General features: G+C 43.4%; 1 protein-coding gene across 6 annotated transcripts in view; it reads left to right on the forward strand.

Moving 5' to 3' along the window:
• The window catches only part of PTPRM (protein tyrosine phosphatase receptor type M), a 643,552-nt gene that overhangs the window by 204,104 nt on the left and 422,210 nt on the right, over nt 1-17,238 (forward strand). For all 6 annotated transcript variants that reach the window (XM_072949242.1, XM_072949243.1, XM_072949238.1 and 3 more), the window contains one exon: nt 3,090-3,212. In XM_072949242.1, the coding sequence (XP_072805343.1) occupies nt 3,203-3,212 (10 nt within the window). In that variant the 5' untranslated portion in view covers nt 3,090-3,202. The remainder of the gene's footprint in view (nt 1-3,089; nt 3,213-17,238) is intronic.

The following is a 17,238-nucleotide window of genomic DNA, read 5'->3' on the forward strand; positions in this document are numbered from 1 at the left end:
AGAAGAATTTAAGATCTAGTAATAGTTGATATTGGGGGACGTGCCTCACACTATGTTCGACTGGCTACTCCTGCTACCTAACTGATTTGCCAGAAATACCATGTGAGGAACATGTGAGCTCTGTTTCATAGACAAAGACACCGAGGTTCAGAGAGGCTAGATGATTTATCTACAGACATGAAGCCACCAGGGCACGAATGGGGAAGAGCAAGGCTTCTGAGCCCAGAACCTGTTCATTTTACCTCTACACACAGTTGCCTTGAAAACTACAGGCTTCCTTGTGCTTTCTTTAGTTGCTTATATCCCATTGTTGTTGACTTTAATCTCACTTTAATTTTGACAAACCATCTTTGCTAATTTTAGCGTCTTGCATCAGTTGAATGAAGGCCAGTGGTGGGTCTGAACATTGGTGTGCGGTGGGGTGTATCTTTTGGGCAACAGAAAATTCACAGTCTTTCCCATTTAACAGTAGTTCAGTCATCGTCTGTGGGTCCAGAAAGAACCAGAACATTCTTTTTATGTTTCTTTTCAAGTGATGAAAACAGCTTTCTGCAATGGGAAAATTGTATCCTTGCTCCAGTGTCGTATTAGTCTTTGGGGTTTGCTGTCAGCCACGCAGGCTCTCACCTCTATGCTGGGTTACACCTGCAGTACCAGCAGCTGCTCCCTAAGCCAGGTCTTTAACCAGCCTTGAACTGTGGGCCCCCGAAGCTGTTTCTCACAGTTTAAGGTTGTGCAGCAGGACTTTCCTCAGAGTTCTGCCTGTGTTTCCATTGGGGGGGGGGCTTTTCTGTCACAACGCATGGTTGTTTCTTTCTTTTCAATGTTGTTAATGCTACTGCTGTTTGGGCTTATTTCCACAGTGCTGAAGCTATTTTCTATGTGAAAATTAGGATTTGCAACCAAGGGAAGGTATTTCTCATAAATGTTTGCATAGTCTTCTAACACTTCTTACCCCAAATCGGAAAGTTGTTAGCATTCCGTGATTTCAACAAATCCGCTTTGTTTCTGAACTTGTTAAGGCTGGGTGAGAAGGAAGTATAAATTACCAGTTGTTGTCAAGGTGAAATATGGAGTTAATGCTCTATCTTTGTAATGAGTTTTCTGTTCCCAGAAGAATGTAATTTGTCAGTTCTGTTAAAAGTGTCACAGAAGACAGTGTCCAAGGCTACTCGTTTCACCGTCATGCCTGGAGCTAGTGACACAACCTCAGAAAGCTGGGGGACACCTCTTAAGAGGGTCTGAGGTCCCCGTCTCGGCCCTGTTGAACATTTTTTGTCAGTGATTTGGAGGCAGAAAGACTGGTTAATGAAATTTGCAGAAAACCCAAAGCTAGGTAGGATGACTAAGACCTGAATGATGAAATTGAGGTTCCAAAAGCTCTCGACAGGCTGGAGGAGGCGCTGCAAGCAGTGAGACGGGGTTTAGAAAGGATATGTGGACAGAAAGTCACTTGCCTTATTGCAGGAGTTGAAATAGCTGGATGGGAGTGGTAATGAGAAAGACGTGTGGGGTTCCAGGCTCCAGGAACTCAGCACAGACCAACACTCTGCCCAGACTGTTGAAGGACATGAGGTCCAGGGAGGTAGCCGGTTGAATTCAGGCTGCTGGACGGGGAGTTGTTGGCTTGGAAGAGAGCTGATGAACCTGACGGTGGTCAGAGAATTCCTGCCAGGATGGCGGACGTCTGAGAGCCTTCCAGTGGGAGGAAGGGAGGGGAGCAAGTTTGCCTGGAGAGGCAAGAATGTAGAGATTTAACAGCTCCTTTCTAATAGTCAGCTTTCCTATGTAGGTGCTGAGAGTTTTCACTGTTTCTTCATGGGGCAAAGCTAAGATAAATGGGCGTACACTTCAAGAAGCCGTGTTGGGGCCTTTTTACGGGGCATCGTCTACACGGTAGGTTTTGCTACATTCCGAGCGCCTCCCCTGTTCAGAAGCCGTCTGTCTGCCTTGCAGGTTGTAGAACTGATGTAAGCACTTGGATGGAAGTTGGGCAACGTGACCTTTCACATCTCTTTTACCTCTGAGTTTATGCAATTGCTGTTTTACCTTCTTGCCAGCAGGGGACACATTACAGCCACAGTGTAATTAAATTCTTGTATTTGTGTTTTCTTGACCAGACCCTTAACTCTCGTCTTTGGCAAGTGATTATAATTAATCTTTTTCATTAATGTCATTAATAGCATTATATAATGGGCAGTCGAATTTTCATGATAATTAAGATGATTGATATTATCACTCACTTTTGCAATGTGAAGTGCTGGGGAAGAGATTGGCTGCTGTAATAATTCAAAGTAGCAGGTGACATTTAAGAGGTTGTGGGGTGGGGCTTAAAATCATCAGTGTACTGCAGGATGCTGAAACAGTGGACCTGCTTTGCATCTAGTGCATTTTCATGTATTCTTTGTTTCTGTATTTCAGTAGCTTCATTTTTGACATCAAAATTAAGCAGATGTTTACCACATGTTTAGTTTTGGATTTCTTCTTGCCTTTGAAAATTGTGTGGACTGTAGGCAAATGTATAACCTCTGTAAATTGAAAACCTGTTTCTATGGTAGATTTAGAATAATGCTCAGAAAAATATTTTGTAAGCTATGTCTGCGGTCTCTACTGTGTTTTGTCCCCCACCATTGTGTGAATGCTGTGGTGAAAGCATTTCTTTTTCATTTTGGGGGGCAAATTATAATTTTTTTTTCTATTGAAAACACCTTGGACACCTAGCATGGTTCTGTTAAAGTTTTGAACACAAGATAAATTATTCCAAATTCATATGAATCTGAAAGATATGAATCATAAATTTGCTGAGGTCTTACTTTCCATTGGAGTATACAAACCAAATGTTGGTTTCCTTTTGAGAAGACAGCATAGGGCAGTGTAATACAACAGTGTTGGCAAGGCATGGCTGCTACTCAGCTAGGGCTTAGCAAGGATGCCGTGGGGGTCAGGACCCACCGCTCCTGAGGAAGAAGGCCACGCTGGATTTAGTTCAGCTTCAGGCAGCTTTACGGTTACTCGGACTTGCAGTCGTCATAGCTCATCCCGGAGATTTGGTTGTTACTAACATTACTCTTCCTTCTTTCACATTTTAGGTGGATGCCTCTTTGATGAGCCTTATAGCACCTGTGGATACAGCCAAGCTGAAGATGATGACTTCAATTGGGAGCAAGTGAACACCTTGACCAAACCAACTTCTGATCCATGGATGCCATCAGGTTTGCTTTTAGTTTTACATTTTCTTTTTAAAATCAGAGGCGTCCAGGAGTCTTAATCACAGTAGATGTTCACTGGGTATTGGTTGAATGAGTGAGGGCCTTGGTCTTTGAGAGCATTGGCAAAGACTGGTTAGCTAGTGACGATGGTGCAAGAAGACCAACGACCAAGAGTTGACTTTTGCGTGCCTCCCTTTAAAGTCAAATTAAAGTTTACTTCCTTTAGCTCTGATACACCTGCGCTGGATTAATGGGCTTTACCCAATCGATCCTTTCTCAAGCAGCAGATATGGGAGGTAGATTGATGTCTCTTCTGGCAAATGTGTCTAGTGGGTGGAGCTCTAGCTGAGGAATCCCAATAACAAAGTGTCCATCACAAACAGGAGACCTTGGGAGGTCTTGTCTGGCGCCTGGGGAATCTGGGAGGACACCAGTGACCTTGAAAGCTTTCTGATAAAATGGTGGTGCTCACATGTTGACACTTCTTCCGCTGCAGAAGTGCCCAGTAAATTTTCTGAAGGGTGTGAGAAACATTTGGTCCACGGAACACCAGCAAGAATTCTGCTTCTCGTTTGGCAGGAAGAGTAGGAGGACAGTGACTCATAGACTCTACTCAGGTGGAAGCTTGATCATTCCAACGGGCGCCATTTTTAGGCTGAGGTGTTGGACTGCAATTTTACAATTTTAGATTTGCAGATTCACTTGACAAACGGGGTGATGAGTGTGCCCCATTCAGGATTCAGACCATAAGACATGTCTTTCTGATTTGGATTTCAGAGAAAATGCAGGTTTTATACTTTTTCATGGCTATGAAGTTCTTCATTGATGCATCTAAATGTAGCAATATTTACACTTAGTAATCTTGGGAAGGCAGCTTTTAAGCATGAAACGGGGTTTAACGTTGTTCTCACTTAGTTAAGCTTTACCAGTTATGATGCCCACCGCGTTCCTGCCGTCTGCATCCCATGTTTACCTCCTATAACTCCAGGGAAAGCGTCACTGAGCCCCTTGGCCCTGTGGCTTTAGTGGACTCCAAAATCTTCCTAGCTCTGGGTGGCTTCCCCACGCTGATGGTCTTCCGTCCTGTCTCTCTTTTTCTCTTGTCCGTATGTGATTTGAATGTTACTTGTGATGCAGTCACTGGTACCTTAGTTGTTTTCTAGATTCTAGTCCCTGCTTCATTCTTGTCAGTGATGGGGGAGGTGGGGGAGGCCAGCATAGCAGACCCTCGGGGGAGATGTCTTTTCCGAGGGGCTTGTCATCCTGAAGTCGTTTGGTCCTCACCTGCCGTCTCCCTGGAGAACCAGCCTGTGTGCGGAGAGGCTGGGGGTGGCTGAGGGGGCGGGGTATTGGGGATGGGATGGGAGAACTCAGATTTAGCCCTGGGAGATTTCTCCACAAGAGCGCACTCAGGTTTCCTTCGTGTATTATCTTCTAATTTGCTGAATGTTCTATGATTTTCCACTGTAGGTAGTCGGTTTCATTTTGTGGTCCTTTAGACTTAAGCCTAATTTCGAAGCATTGACTGCACAGGAGCCCCCGTGATGCAGGACTGTCCTCAGCCTCCGCGAGTGCTGTTTCCGTCACCAGATGGCCCACCTCCCTCCATAAAGGAGGGGAAGGAGGGGTTTCTTGTTACCGTCTTGTCCTTTTCTCCTTTGCGATGTCCCAGGGCACCGTCTCAGACCAAGGTGTCCAGGCTTCCAATACAGAAAGGACGGGTTTCTAGCAAAGGCCGTGACACAGGTGGTAACACATATCAAAGACCAGCTACGTCCCGGAACAATCAGTCCAGTCACGGAAGCAACAGCAGCGAAGTGACCTTGCAGGGGTTTGGCCTTTGAAGGCCCTCTGTCTTTGGAAGACTGAAGTGGGGCATTTAAATGTTCTGTTTGAATTTGTTCTACTTCTGTTGATGAGCGGAATGCTTGGTGATTACTGTGAGGCCTTTGCCACTTAAGATCCCTGAGTGTTGTATCTTCTGTTGCTTGTGTCAGTTCCATCTGGCTTCTGATGGTTACACAGGGTGTTTCCTCAACATTCAGTCCCAGCCAGGGTGCACGTCAGGGCTGGGACACGTGGGTGGTTTGGGTGCAGCGAGTCTGGCTCCTCTCCCCTCTCCTCTGACGATGCCTGTGGCCAGGGGTCCAGATAAGACTTCCGGGAAGTGACGGTTCCCCCATCAGACTCAATGTTTTACCGTAATGTAGAACCTCAGATACTTGCATACTTTTTCCTGCTATTTATTAAACAAACTTAGTCATCAAAAAATTTCTTTGAGCCCTAGTGTAAACATGATTACTGTGGGAGATGAAGGATGATGAGCGATTCTTTCTAGGAACTTAATCCGTTTAAGGGAGAGAATTACAAAAATACGATTAGTGAGCAATCTAAAAGTGCATACAATTAAGCGTGGTATAGACCGGAAGTATTGTCAGAGCAGTCGTCTTACTGGAAGCCCAGTGTGATGCAGAGGACATGGACCTGTGCCCAGCTGACCTGTCTGCCCAAAAGGGAGAAGTTAAACTCTCGATGAAATATCACTGTTAGAGGTAAGGAGATACCATCTCACAAGCTTGCAGACACTATCCTCAGGTGCAGATCTTAAGACGGAGTTTCTGGTATGTATATACAGCTGTGAGTTTTAAATACAGCTTAGTTTCAGGGTTTTCTCCTCTTCCTCCTCCTCTTTTTTCGTTAGTATGTGTGGAATGATCTATTCCTTTCAGTAACAAGTTCCAATGCTGGCCCTCTCCCATTCAAACAGAAATGACTTTCATCGATTTCCAGGGTCAGTGCACCTTGAACGGAGATACAACCAAAGCTTCACAAGGGTTAATTTTGAAGAGCCTTTACCAGAAATGTTGTTGAATTTGTTCTTGCGTGGGTGTTTGTGTCTGGTCTTGCGTGTGCGGGCAGGCTGGTTTTGTGATGCCTCAGGGGGTTGGCAGACAATGTTTTGCTGGTCACATCTGGCCAGCTGCCCATTTTTGTGTGGCTTGCAAGCTAAGAATGGTTTTTACATTTTTTAGATGGTTTTGAAAATTCGAAATAATACCACTATTTTGTGACACATGGAATTCACATTGCAGTGTCCATAGACAAAGTTTTACTGGCTCACAGCCGTGGCCACTTGTTAAATATTTGGTTTCAAGCTGACCAATCTGAGTCATTGGAACAGAGGCTGCAGGGTTCACAAAGCCTAGACGCGCCTGTCTGGTCCCTTACAGGACCATTTTGGCGTCAGCTTCTAATTGTTGCTTTGGACCCGTGGCTTATGTTATAGTGGTTTTCTGTATTCATATTATAACTGTTAACGAAGAGTATTTCACATTCTCTTTCACCTTCAGACTGTATATTTTCCAAACATTGGGCTAGTAAAATCAGTAAGGAAAAAAAAAAACATGATGAGTAGGAATTTTCTCTTTCCCGTGAATTTGCTGTCTATTGGAAAGCATGGTGATTGCCTTTATCTTTTCATGCCAAAGTCCTTGCGGGCCTGTGGTCATTCTAATAAGCAATTAATCCATCAAGATGAATTTAAAAATTAAAACAGCAAGAGACTAAAATCTTTACTCTGATATTTAAATTTACGGTAATTAAATTTTTACTTTTTCCTGTGTCTTTTTTTTGAAAATGATGCTTCAGTGTGCAGGGTTTGTTTCTCTGTATCTTCATGTGGAAAGTTATTTTTAGCCACGTTTTAAAACATTTAAGTACAATCTGGAGCTTTATACAAGCTGACTTGATAACTGCTCTGAAGCTGTGACGTTGGCGATGGAAATACGTATTTAGGATAAATAAATACCAGATGCCATATAAATTTTTTTATTTGAAGCCAACAGTTATGTTGTGGTAGATGTGACTTTTGAAGCTAGCACGGAACCACACAGTTTTCCTGATGGTAAAATCTCCACACGTGGTTTGTCTGTCACAGGGAAGCATGTGGTTAATTTCCTATGCATTGATCTCCATTAGCAACGGGAAGCTCCTTGAACTTTACCATAAGGGTTATGCTCTGAGCACAGAGCATATTTATTAATTAAATAACCAAACAATAACTTGGTACATTTTGATAGCTCCATTACATTCCATCACTTTGTACACTGCAGTGCCTTGTATGATCATCAGTGTAGACTAAGAAGTATTAATTAAGAAGTGTCTTGTGATGCAGACACATCAGCACAGTTTGACAATGGTTGATGTCTTTCTATTTCATTAAAAGTATAGTGTTTGGGCCTGAGTGCTCCAGTTCTACAACTTGGGTATTTAATAATATGTTCCATATCGTATGTATTAGAAATTGAGATCCTGTTTTAAAAAAAAAAAACAATAAATCCATCTATAGTGTTAAAAATGTAAAAGTAGTTTACAACCATAGCCATTCGATACTCATGAAATTGACATTTATTTATGCTGCACGTAGTCCACTGAAGATATCATTACCTCTAATGAGGCTGTAATAAAGTAAATTGGGTCCTAGTGCTGGGAAAATGTAATACTCACCAGGCTTTCCCAGGTTGCACAGTGTGCATCCTGGGCAACCTCACTTGGCCTTCACATCTCAATGTTAGGTGCTGCAAGTTGGGAATGGCAGAGTTGCTAATCTTCATGGAGACACCATGACTAAGGATTGAGTCATTTCCGGGGGTGCCCACGTGAAAGGCAGAGAAAGTGATATGCGAGATGGAGGAACGATGTGGACTCTTTGTGCAATGACCCAGAAAATAGAAAAAAATAAAAATAAAAACATTGCATACGTTTGCTTTGGGAAAGATGACAAATTGACAGACAAAGGAATTGAAGTTTCCTCTTGGGGTACATTCAGCAGGGATATTTTCCTCCTGATAGGGGAGACTTCCCTATTTATTCACACTCGAGGGCTCATACAGGGCTGAGTGAGTGATGAACAACTGAAGACTTCAGGCTTGAAAAGACATTTTTCCTCCCTAAGTTTCAGTGTGAATCTAGTCAGTAATATTTTTGGCACAGAACATTCACACAGTTGTTTAATTATCTCCTTCTGTCTTTGAATCTGTCAACATTCAACAAATATTTATTGAACACCTGCTATGTGCTAGGCATTGTTTGAGATCCATGGGATTCATCACTCAGTGAATCAAATCGGGATCCTCTCCCTGGCGATGCACCTATGTTCTCAGTCCGAAGAGATCGTTCTTGGGTTACCACAAGACCATATCCTATAAGGCCAGATTTCCCATCATTAATTAATGACTTTCTGAAAGTAGATACTTAAAAGGTAATACAGAATTCAGTTGATCAGACTCAGCACACCATAGCATCAAATTTAGCTTTCTTGGATGTGCCTTGTCTTAAAAACACACAGTAAAACAAAACAAGAGCAAAAAATCCTGAATCCCAAGCAAGTGGCAGTCTGTCAGTCTGTCTGTGTTTTGTAAACAAGTCCGTTTATGTCCTTTTTTTTTTTTTAAGATTCCACATCTAAGTGATAACATATGGTATTTTTCTTCCTCTTTCTGGCTTACGTACTTGGTATGACGACCTCCAGGTCATCCGTGTTGCTACAAACGTGTACCAATTTCTTATTTTCTCTTCTAAGTGATACCAAATAAGAAACAAAAGTTAGAGATCTTCATAAAATTCCTGAACGGATTAAAGAGCAAGCTGGAAGAAGGCCATCCAGGTACGGAACTGTTTTTGTCAGGATGGTAGGATTCGAGGTAATTGTCCTATCATTTCTACTTCACATATTTCCTTTATGATTAAATTTAACTTTATAATGAAAAATAACCCTTAAAATTTGAGAGGTGGGTCATTGAATTTGGTGTCATTTTAGTTGATTCTGAATGTTTCCAGCTGCGGAACTCAGGAAGTGAAGTTTTCTTATCTGAGTGTCTCATTCAGGTGTCCCGTAGTGGGATGCCTGCCTCCCATCCAAGATGTAGACAGTCACTCATGGGGATCCCTGCATCTTACTCCCATCACCCTGGTGATGCTCAGAGTGGCTTTGCAGTTAGCTTTGAAACAGGGAATGGTGACACACAGTGGAAAACACTGGACTGAGGTTGTGTTCTGTCAGCAGTCTCTAAGTTACAAAATGTAGAAAAATAACTTCAGATGATAATGAAAGAAACCCCAACCCATTTCTGATCAGTAATCTGTGGGGAGTTCTGAGTGAAACAGTCCAGGGCCCTGGGTAGCCTCATTTTAACATGCGTGTAAACGGCGTGCTCCCCTCAAAGGTAAAAACACGTAACATACGGTTGACCATTTTTAAAGTGCACAATTAAGTGCTTTCACATTGTTGTGCAACCATCTCCACCATCTGTCTCCAGAACTTATCTTACCAAATTGAGACTCTGCGCCCTTAAACACTCCCTCCCCATTCCTCCCTCCCCCAGCCCCTGGCCCCCAGCATGCTACTTCCTGCCTCTGAATTTGGCCGCAGTAGACCCCTCATGTGAGTGAAATCACACAGTAGCTGTCCTTTGTGTCTAGCTTATTCCGCTTGGCGTAATGTTTTCAGTGATGCAGGTTTCTTATGCTAAGCCTCTCAGGATGGGGGGAGGTCATTCTTTTTTTTGAAAAACATCTTGGTTTTTAATAGTTAAATGTTTTCAAAGGGGCCATGTGTTATGTATGACCACTTATTTCAGTAGTTTATATTCAGTGTCCCACAAATGTTCTTCAGATTTGATCTAAAGCCCTGGCTTGGCTGATTGGAAACTGTCACAGAAGGGAAGAACCATAGCTAACTTTTTTTTAATATTTGCTAGAAAGTATACAAGTGAGCCTGTATGTATAAATATGTGTTTTTAAAATAGGTTTATTTCTTGCTGAAATTTCCCGTAAAATGGTACAGGATGACATCGGAAGTGTTTTGCGAAGCCAAGTCAGGGGATAAAACAGGCAGGCCAACCATGGCAGGAGTTGTGATCTCAGTGAGTCTGCGCAGAGGAGGGGGGAGCTGCACGAGGAAGTGTCCCGGGCGATGGGACCATGGGGTGGTGGTGATCGCGGGGCCAAGAAATTCGCACCCAAGAGCTGGCCAGCTCCCACCTGCTGTGTATGCTGTACGCTGCCCCACGGCTCAGGCACACTGGAGCTGGTCCTGGCCACGCTGCTGGAATGGATGGGGGTCAGGAGAAGGGGCAGCAGGTTTAAGGGAAACTTAGGGACAGTCTTGCAGTCCTTTGAGCTAATTGGACCACAGAGGTGTGGCAGCAGGGCTTAGGCTAAAGACCAGAGAGCCTGAGGCCTGGGAAGACTGGCCACTTGGGTCCAGTGAGCAGCAACCTCTCCTGATGGACAGCAGGGTTTTTGCATCAGACAGGTTTTGGGTGAGCCACTGATGTGCTAGATGGCTGGGCCATGGCAGGTGAATTGTAGCATGAAGTTGTTCAAACACACACACACACACACACACACACACACTCGGCATGGGGAAGGCCTGGGTGATTCTGTGTGGCCCCAGGGCTCCAGCTCAGAGTCTGCCCGCATGCTTGAGGCCAGGTCACCAGAGGTGCAAGCTCCACCCGCCTCCCCCACTGCCCTCGGGACTTCCTATGGCCCAAGAATTCAAAGAGATGGAAACATTTAAAGAAGAACTAGTTAAGTGTGGATTACTCTTTTCACCATGAGACCAGGAGGAAATGGAAGACCCTTCCCTCTCTGGGGCCCCGGCTGGGTGAAGCTCTGTGTGTGTTCTGGGCACTGGGATGTCGCGATGGCATGTGTCCTTTCCCCCAGGAGACTAGAAGTGATGAGGCCAGGCTGCTGCCCAGATGGGGATGATGAGGGCAAGAGGAAAGCCTCCAGGAGAAGGTGGCTCCCTGAGAGGGGCCAGGAGAGTGTGAGGAGTGAGTCCAAAGCAGGTGGGCGTGCCGGGTGGAGGAGTGCCCTGTCCCAAGGCAGTGATGGACAGTGGGCAAGCACGCGCTTCCACAAGGCTGCTCAGGAGCGGCGGGAGCTGGGGGAGTGCAGACAGCACATGGGGGATGGGGAGGGGAAGGGGTGAGGCTGGAGGGAAGGTCCCAGAGCCTGTCCTTAGCTGGCGGAGGACTCAGGGAAGAGGGTGATTTGACTCTTGATTTCTGGCAAAGGCCGCAAGAAAGAAATTGACTCCGTCTGCATGGAGGAAAATAAAGAATTTCTCCTACCAGGAATCAGGAAAAGATGTGGTGAGGAAATTTGGTTAGTGAATAAGTAGCACAAAGCCTATGAACATGTAGGAGAATCTCCTTGTTCTTAGATTTACGTTAAAAAGTGTGTGTGTGTGTGTGTGCAAACTGCGGTACGACGTCAACACCTGTTAAGTCTGGGTGAAGCATGTCTAAGTATTCATTATTCCACTTTTTCAACTTTCCTCTAGTTTTAAAACTAAGCAAGATTTTCAGTATAAATTGGGAAACAAAAGATACCTGGAGGTTCACTGACTTAGGGCCAACACGCATCTTATCCACTGATGTGTCTTAGGAAAAATGCTATCCTGTCAAATTGCACCGAAAATACTTAACATTTAGAAAACCTAGGTTGACCCACGTCTTCCCTTCTGAGCACCTGGGGATGATTCCTTGGTCTTCACTGGAGAGGTTCAGCGGAGCTGATGGACCGATTTAGAGCGATGAACTTCAGGGATGTAATTTTAGGACTTTCCAAAGTAGGACAGAACCTTCACGCTATGGTCTCATGCCTCAGTGGGTGAATTAAGTATGAAGCTCATTCTCCTACTGGTAGATGTTTTGCTGGCTCACTGGTCTTTGTAAGAAGATACATAAGGAATTATTAAATTTTATTTTTGGATACGTGCTTTCTTTCATTGGTATTTTGTCCCTAATATGGGACTGAACCCAGAAAATCTTCGTACAGAATTTCTTGGCAAGCTCCAGGAAGCCATTGTGCAGATCATTATTTTAAATAAGTGGCCTTTAATGCGCAGTTGACTGATGTTTTATTCTAGGAGACGGTGATGAATTATATCTTAAAGTGATATTTAAAAGCTTAAATGGCTGAAAGGGAAATAAGTATGGTTATTTAATTAATTGCCGGCTGGACAAGCCTAACTCCTCTCTGTGGTGGGCAGACAAATCCAGACAACTATGTGTGAGCCAGCGTGGGGATACCAAAGTCCCCCAGAGGGGGCGCTACTAAAAGTTTGCTTTCCAAGGGACCCGTCCTAATATTTTCTAACGGAGCTGTTTCTTAATTTTGTTATCCCTGCCTCCTTCTGGGGAACATCTTTTCTTCTGTGACGCATAGAAAATGTACAGAATGTTGACATCTTTGGTGTCCAACTTGGAGGCATAGACTGGCTTTGATGTGGTGCATTTCAAACCAAATAGGAATCAGTAAGGTTGCTGGTCGTCCTTTTGGCAAATGATGAGACCTCGCTTTAGTCATTCCCTTCCGGCTGCCTCCTCTTGCCATCTCTGCTGACTGTGACACTCGTCCTGTTAAACACACACCTTGTGGGAATGGTGTTCCTTCCCCGGGCATAAGCTACAGACACTGTGTGCCTTGGTTCCTCCCCACGGCGTGGGCTCACTGCAGAGTGACAGGCTGCAATTTGCCAGCAGGTCAGTGACTGAGCTGATGACAAGTGGCCTTTCTAACACTGTAATCAATGCTTGTTATTTGGAAAACAAAATGATACAGTTTGTATTTTTCAGCGGATGGGGCATGGGGTCAGCCCACCATTGACACGTGCATTTGTTACTGGGGCCGGAGGAGTCCGTCCAGACAGGAATGTTAATTTATTTGAATTGATCTGGGTCTTGCTCTCATAAAAAGGTGTCAGACATTTGTTGATGGTACAAATTATTATAAATAATTGGTTTTACACGTCGGTGAAACAGGCATTTAGAACACCCACTTACACAGTAGCACTGTGTATTAGCTTCGGCAAGCTTTAACCGTCAGATACTTTGTTTAGCTTTGATGTTTTGCAATTGTTTTGAAATCTTAAAAATCAGTTTAAATATGTGGCCCTGTGTGTGTCAAATCTAAGTCGTCTCTCTCCACGTGTCTCCTGAAATGTGTCAGCGAGGCCCTGTGACCATGAGTTAGGAGGGCGAGTGACTCGGGGAGGAGAGCTGGGAGGAGAGGTGCGGCGGGAGGGGAGGGACGCCCGGGGGTCAGGGGGTGTTGTCGCTGCTTCTGCATCTCAAAGTCTAGAGAGGGGGGAGCGTGAGCGTCTCTGCCCCTGTGGTTTACACGCAGCCACACCTGCTGCAGCTTGAAGTGGGAGTGGATGTGACATGTGTCGCTTTCAGGCAGAAGCTTCTGGAGCCGATAGGAGATTCCCTTAGGTCTCTTTCTTTTTTCCTGCCTCAGTGATGGTGGAAGCATTGAGATGTGACAAAGTGTAGAAACGATTTCCACTGAACTACCTGCTCCCAACTCACACACTCACACACACTCATACACACACATACACACACACACTCAGCTGAGTGCAGGGCCGTGTGCCTGAGTGAGAGAAGAACTTGCTATGTGAAGCCACTGAGATTTGGGTCTTGTCTGTTGAATTGTTCTCAGACTCTTTGGTCTTGGGACCTCTTTACACCCTTAAAAATTTTTTTGGAGTATCCAAAGAGCTTTTGATCATGTGGGTACTATCATTTACATTTTCTGGGCTGGAAATTAAGACTGAATAATTTTGAAAACAGAGTACCTAAGCATTCATTCCATCAGCCATCAGAGCAAGGATGTACACCTGTTAGTGACTGAGGTTGACACAGGTCGACATGGGAAAAATAGTCACACAGTGTGTTGTTATCAGGAAAACGGTTTTGACCTTGGGGACTCCCTGCAGGTGTCTTGGGGATCTCAGGGGTCCCTGAAAGATACTTTGAGAACTGCTGACATAGTCCGTCTTAAGAGATGTGCCTCCCTTGATGATTTACAGTTAAAGGCTTGGAGGAATCTGGAAGGAAAAGAAAGAAGGCAAAAGATTTTGTAAGTACAGTCGACCCTTGAACAACACAGGTTTGAACTGCGTGGTTCCCCTTCTATGCAGATATTTTCAACAGTAAATACTACACACGGCATGATCCACACTTGGTTGAATTGTGGCTGCTGAACTGAACCCCATACATAGAGGATGCACTCTAAGTTAGACCCCAATTTTTGACTCTGTGGAGGGTCAATGTCCCTAAGCCCTGTGTGGTTCACAGGTCAGTTACATTGCAGAAAGGATATCCTTGAGTGTGATAATTCCCTTTTTCTTTTTGAATAAGGACAATATAGTTTGTTCCTATTATTGAAAAAGTTCTTTATACTAATAAATACCCATTTTAAATGAAATAATACACATCAAATGACATTCTATAAAGCCACCTAACTGTGGATATTACTAATTTTGTGACACTGAGTTTACGAAATCTCATGCTTTAGAGAACTTTGAGAGTAGGATTAATATTCATGTATTTGAAATTGGGGGTAGGCTTTCTGGACAGCTGAGGACTGGATAAAGTAAATTATTTAAACTTATTCATTATGGGTAAACCTGTATAAATTCATTCAGTAGTGCTGCTTCTGAGATTTTTAACTGCAGGGCTGTCATATCAGTCATGATAAAATAATTTCAACGCCTTTATTTTGAAGTGTGTAGTGGTGCAATGATATGAAGATGGCTGAGCGTTATTCGGGGAGATGGGAATTGCGCTCGATAGAAATTGCACATGAATTGATAACAAATCCTAGAGGTGAACTTACCAACCACACATTTCCTATAGTCCTGCTGTGGAAGATAACACATTCATTTCCAAAGACATGAGTGCTAACAGAATTTGTTAATACTTAAAAGTCATGATGGAGATACATTTTCTTTTTTTTTTTTTCAAATTACAGTACAGTTAATTTTCAATGTTATGTTAGTTTCAGGTGTACAGCAAGGTGATTCAAGTATACATATACACATATTCTTTTCAGTTTCTTTCCCATTACAGGTTATCACAAGATATGGAATATAGTTCCCTGTGCTACATTCAGGGTTCTTGTTGTCTATCTATTTTATATATAGTAGTGTATATAAATTAATCCCAGACTCCTAATTTACCTCTCCCCCTCCTTTTCCCCTTTGGTAACCATAGTTTTCTTTCTATGTTTGTGAGTCTTTCTGGTTTGTAAGGGGTTTTTTTGAAATATTTTTTGAGTTTAATGTTAATATAGCCTTGGAAAGAGTTACTGGGGGAATCTGGTGATCTTTATAGATTTTTACAGCTATTATAGATGGTTAACACTTAAGCTTGAGTATATACACAATGAAATATTACTCAGCCATAAAAAAGAATGAAATAACACCATTTACAGCAACATGGATGGACCTAGAGATTATCAAATTAAGTGAAGTTAAGTCAGAGAGAAGAAGACAAATATCATATGATATCACTTATATGTGGAATCTTAAAAAAGATACAAAGGAACTTATTTACAAAACAGAAAAAGACTCACGGACATAGAAAACAAGCTATGGCTACCAAAGAGGGAAGGGAGGGAGGGATAAATTAGGAGTTTGGGATTAAAAAAAATACTTAAGCTTGAGGCAGAAAACAGACATGGATTACCTTTGGAGCTCTTTTTAGTTCTAGAAACTTTTCTCCTTTTTCAATAAATACTTATTTAGGAAGCACATGCTATGGGCAGGCACTGTTTTTGTATCCCTGAGGGAAAAAGAACGTCTTAGACAAACCTGCATAGCAGGAGGCCATGCTTTATTTGACAGAAAGACCAAGTATGAAAATAGAACAAGGCACTGGACGGAGGAAAAGACAATGAAATTCGTGAAGTGTCAGAGCCTCACTCAGAATTAACTTAATCTACTAATCATGTACCCATTTTAGTGGCTCTTGAGGGCTGGGACTCACTTCAGAAAGTCTGCTGCGGGGAGGGTATAGCTCAGTGGTAGAGAGCGTGCTTAGCATGCACGAGGTCCTGGGTTCGTCCCCGGCACCTCCATTAACAACAACAAAAAAGAAAGTCCCTGTTATGTGGAGGCCCCTGCAGGCTGAGAACAACATTAACGAGGCTTCCTGAGAAGGTTTGATGGACGTGACCTCGAGCCGAAAGTGGCCACCTGCCCATTTGCGGAAGGTGGAGCTGCCCCTAGGAGACCCAGGTACACCCTTCTCCTCTCTTAAGTGGAATTGTGTGGAGCGAGGGGCTGCCTCGCTGACCGAGAGTGTGTCTTGATAAAATGCCTGTATTTGATTCATACGTTGTTGGTCCTGACACTGGAAACAGAAATGGAGTGTCATTCATTTCATCCCAACCTTTAAGTACCAAAAAAAAAAAGACTCTATATTTGACTGGTCTGGCCAGCTACAGTTTCTTACCCTGAAAGGAAGTGGTGTTTTCTTTTCTTGTTTAATTTATTGTTAATAAGAATTTGAATCAGCATTAAGCCAAGTCACTTTCTAATTTGGGTAATTCCTCCAGTCTCCCAGCAGATGGAGACGTGCAGTTCTTTGCTCTTTCATTGGACGGTCAGCTTCCTCCCCTCCCCTGACTTTGCCACACTTTTCCGGTTAAGATGCAGTGTCAGAAATTAGCAGACACTCACTACTATGTATAAAATAGATAACCAACAAGGACCTACTGTATAGCCCAGGAAACTGTATTCAGTTTCTTATAATAACTCTAATGGCAAAGAATCTGAAAAGAAAAAATATATATGTATGTATATGTATAACTGAATCGCTTTGCTGTTCACCTGAAACTAACACTGTAAATCAATTGCATTTCAGTAAAAAACAAAATTAAAAAAAAAACTATGAAAAAAAATGATGCAGTGTCGGGTTCTGCATTTGAGCTACTGGCCATGCCCTCTGCCCTTCCCCCTCCACCCCCTCCTCAAGTCCAGTTAAGAGCTCTTGTTTATTCCCATGTTTCATAAGGCCTTCATCATTAGTGACCATCCCTGGTACATAAGAAGGGTATTTTCTTTAAGGACGTATGCCTGGGAAAACAAAGAGCAGAGAAGCCCCTGCACCCCAGGGGAGCAGGTCTAAATCCTCTGTAACTCTCTGCAGGTTACATTCTGCCCATG

This window comes from Vicugna pacos, chromosome 24 (assembly GCF_048564905.1).
Source record: "Vicugna pacos chromosome 24, VicPac4, whole genome shotgun sequence".
In the NCBI taxonomy this organism is placed as follows: domain Eukaryota; kingdom Metazoa; phylum Chordata; class Mammalia; order Artiodactyla; family Camelidae; genus Vicugna; species Vicugna pacos.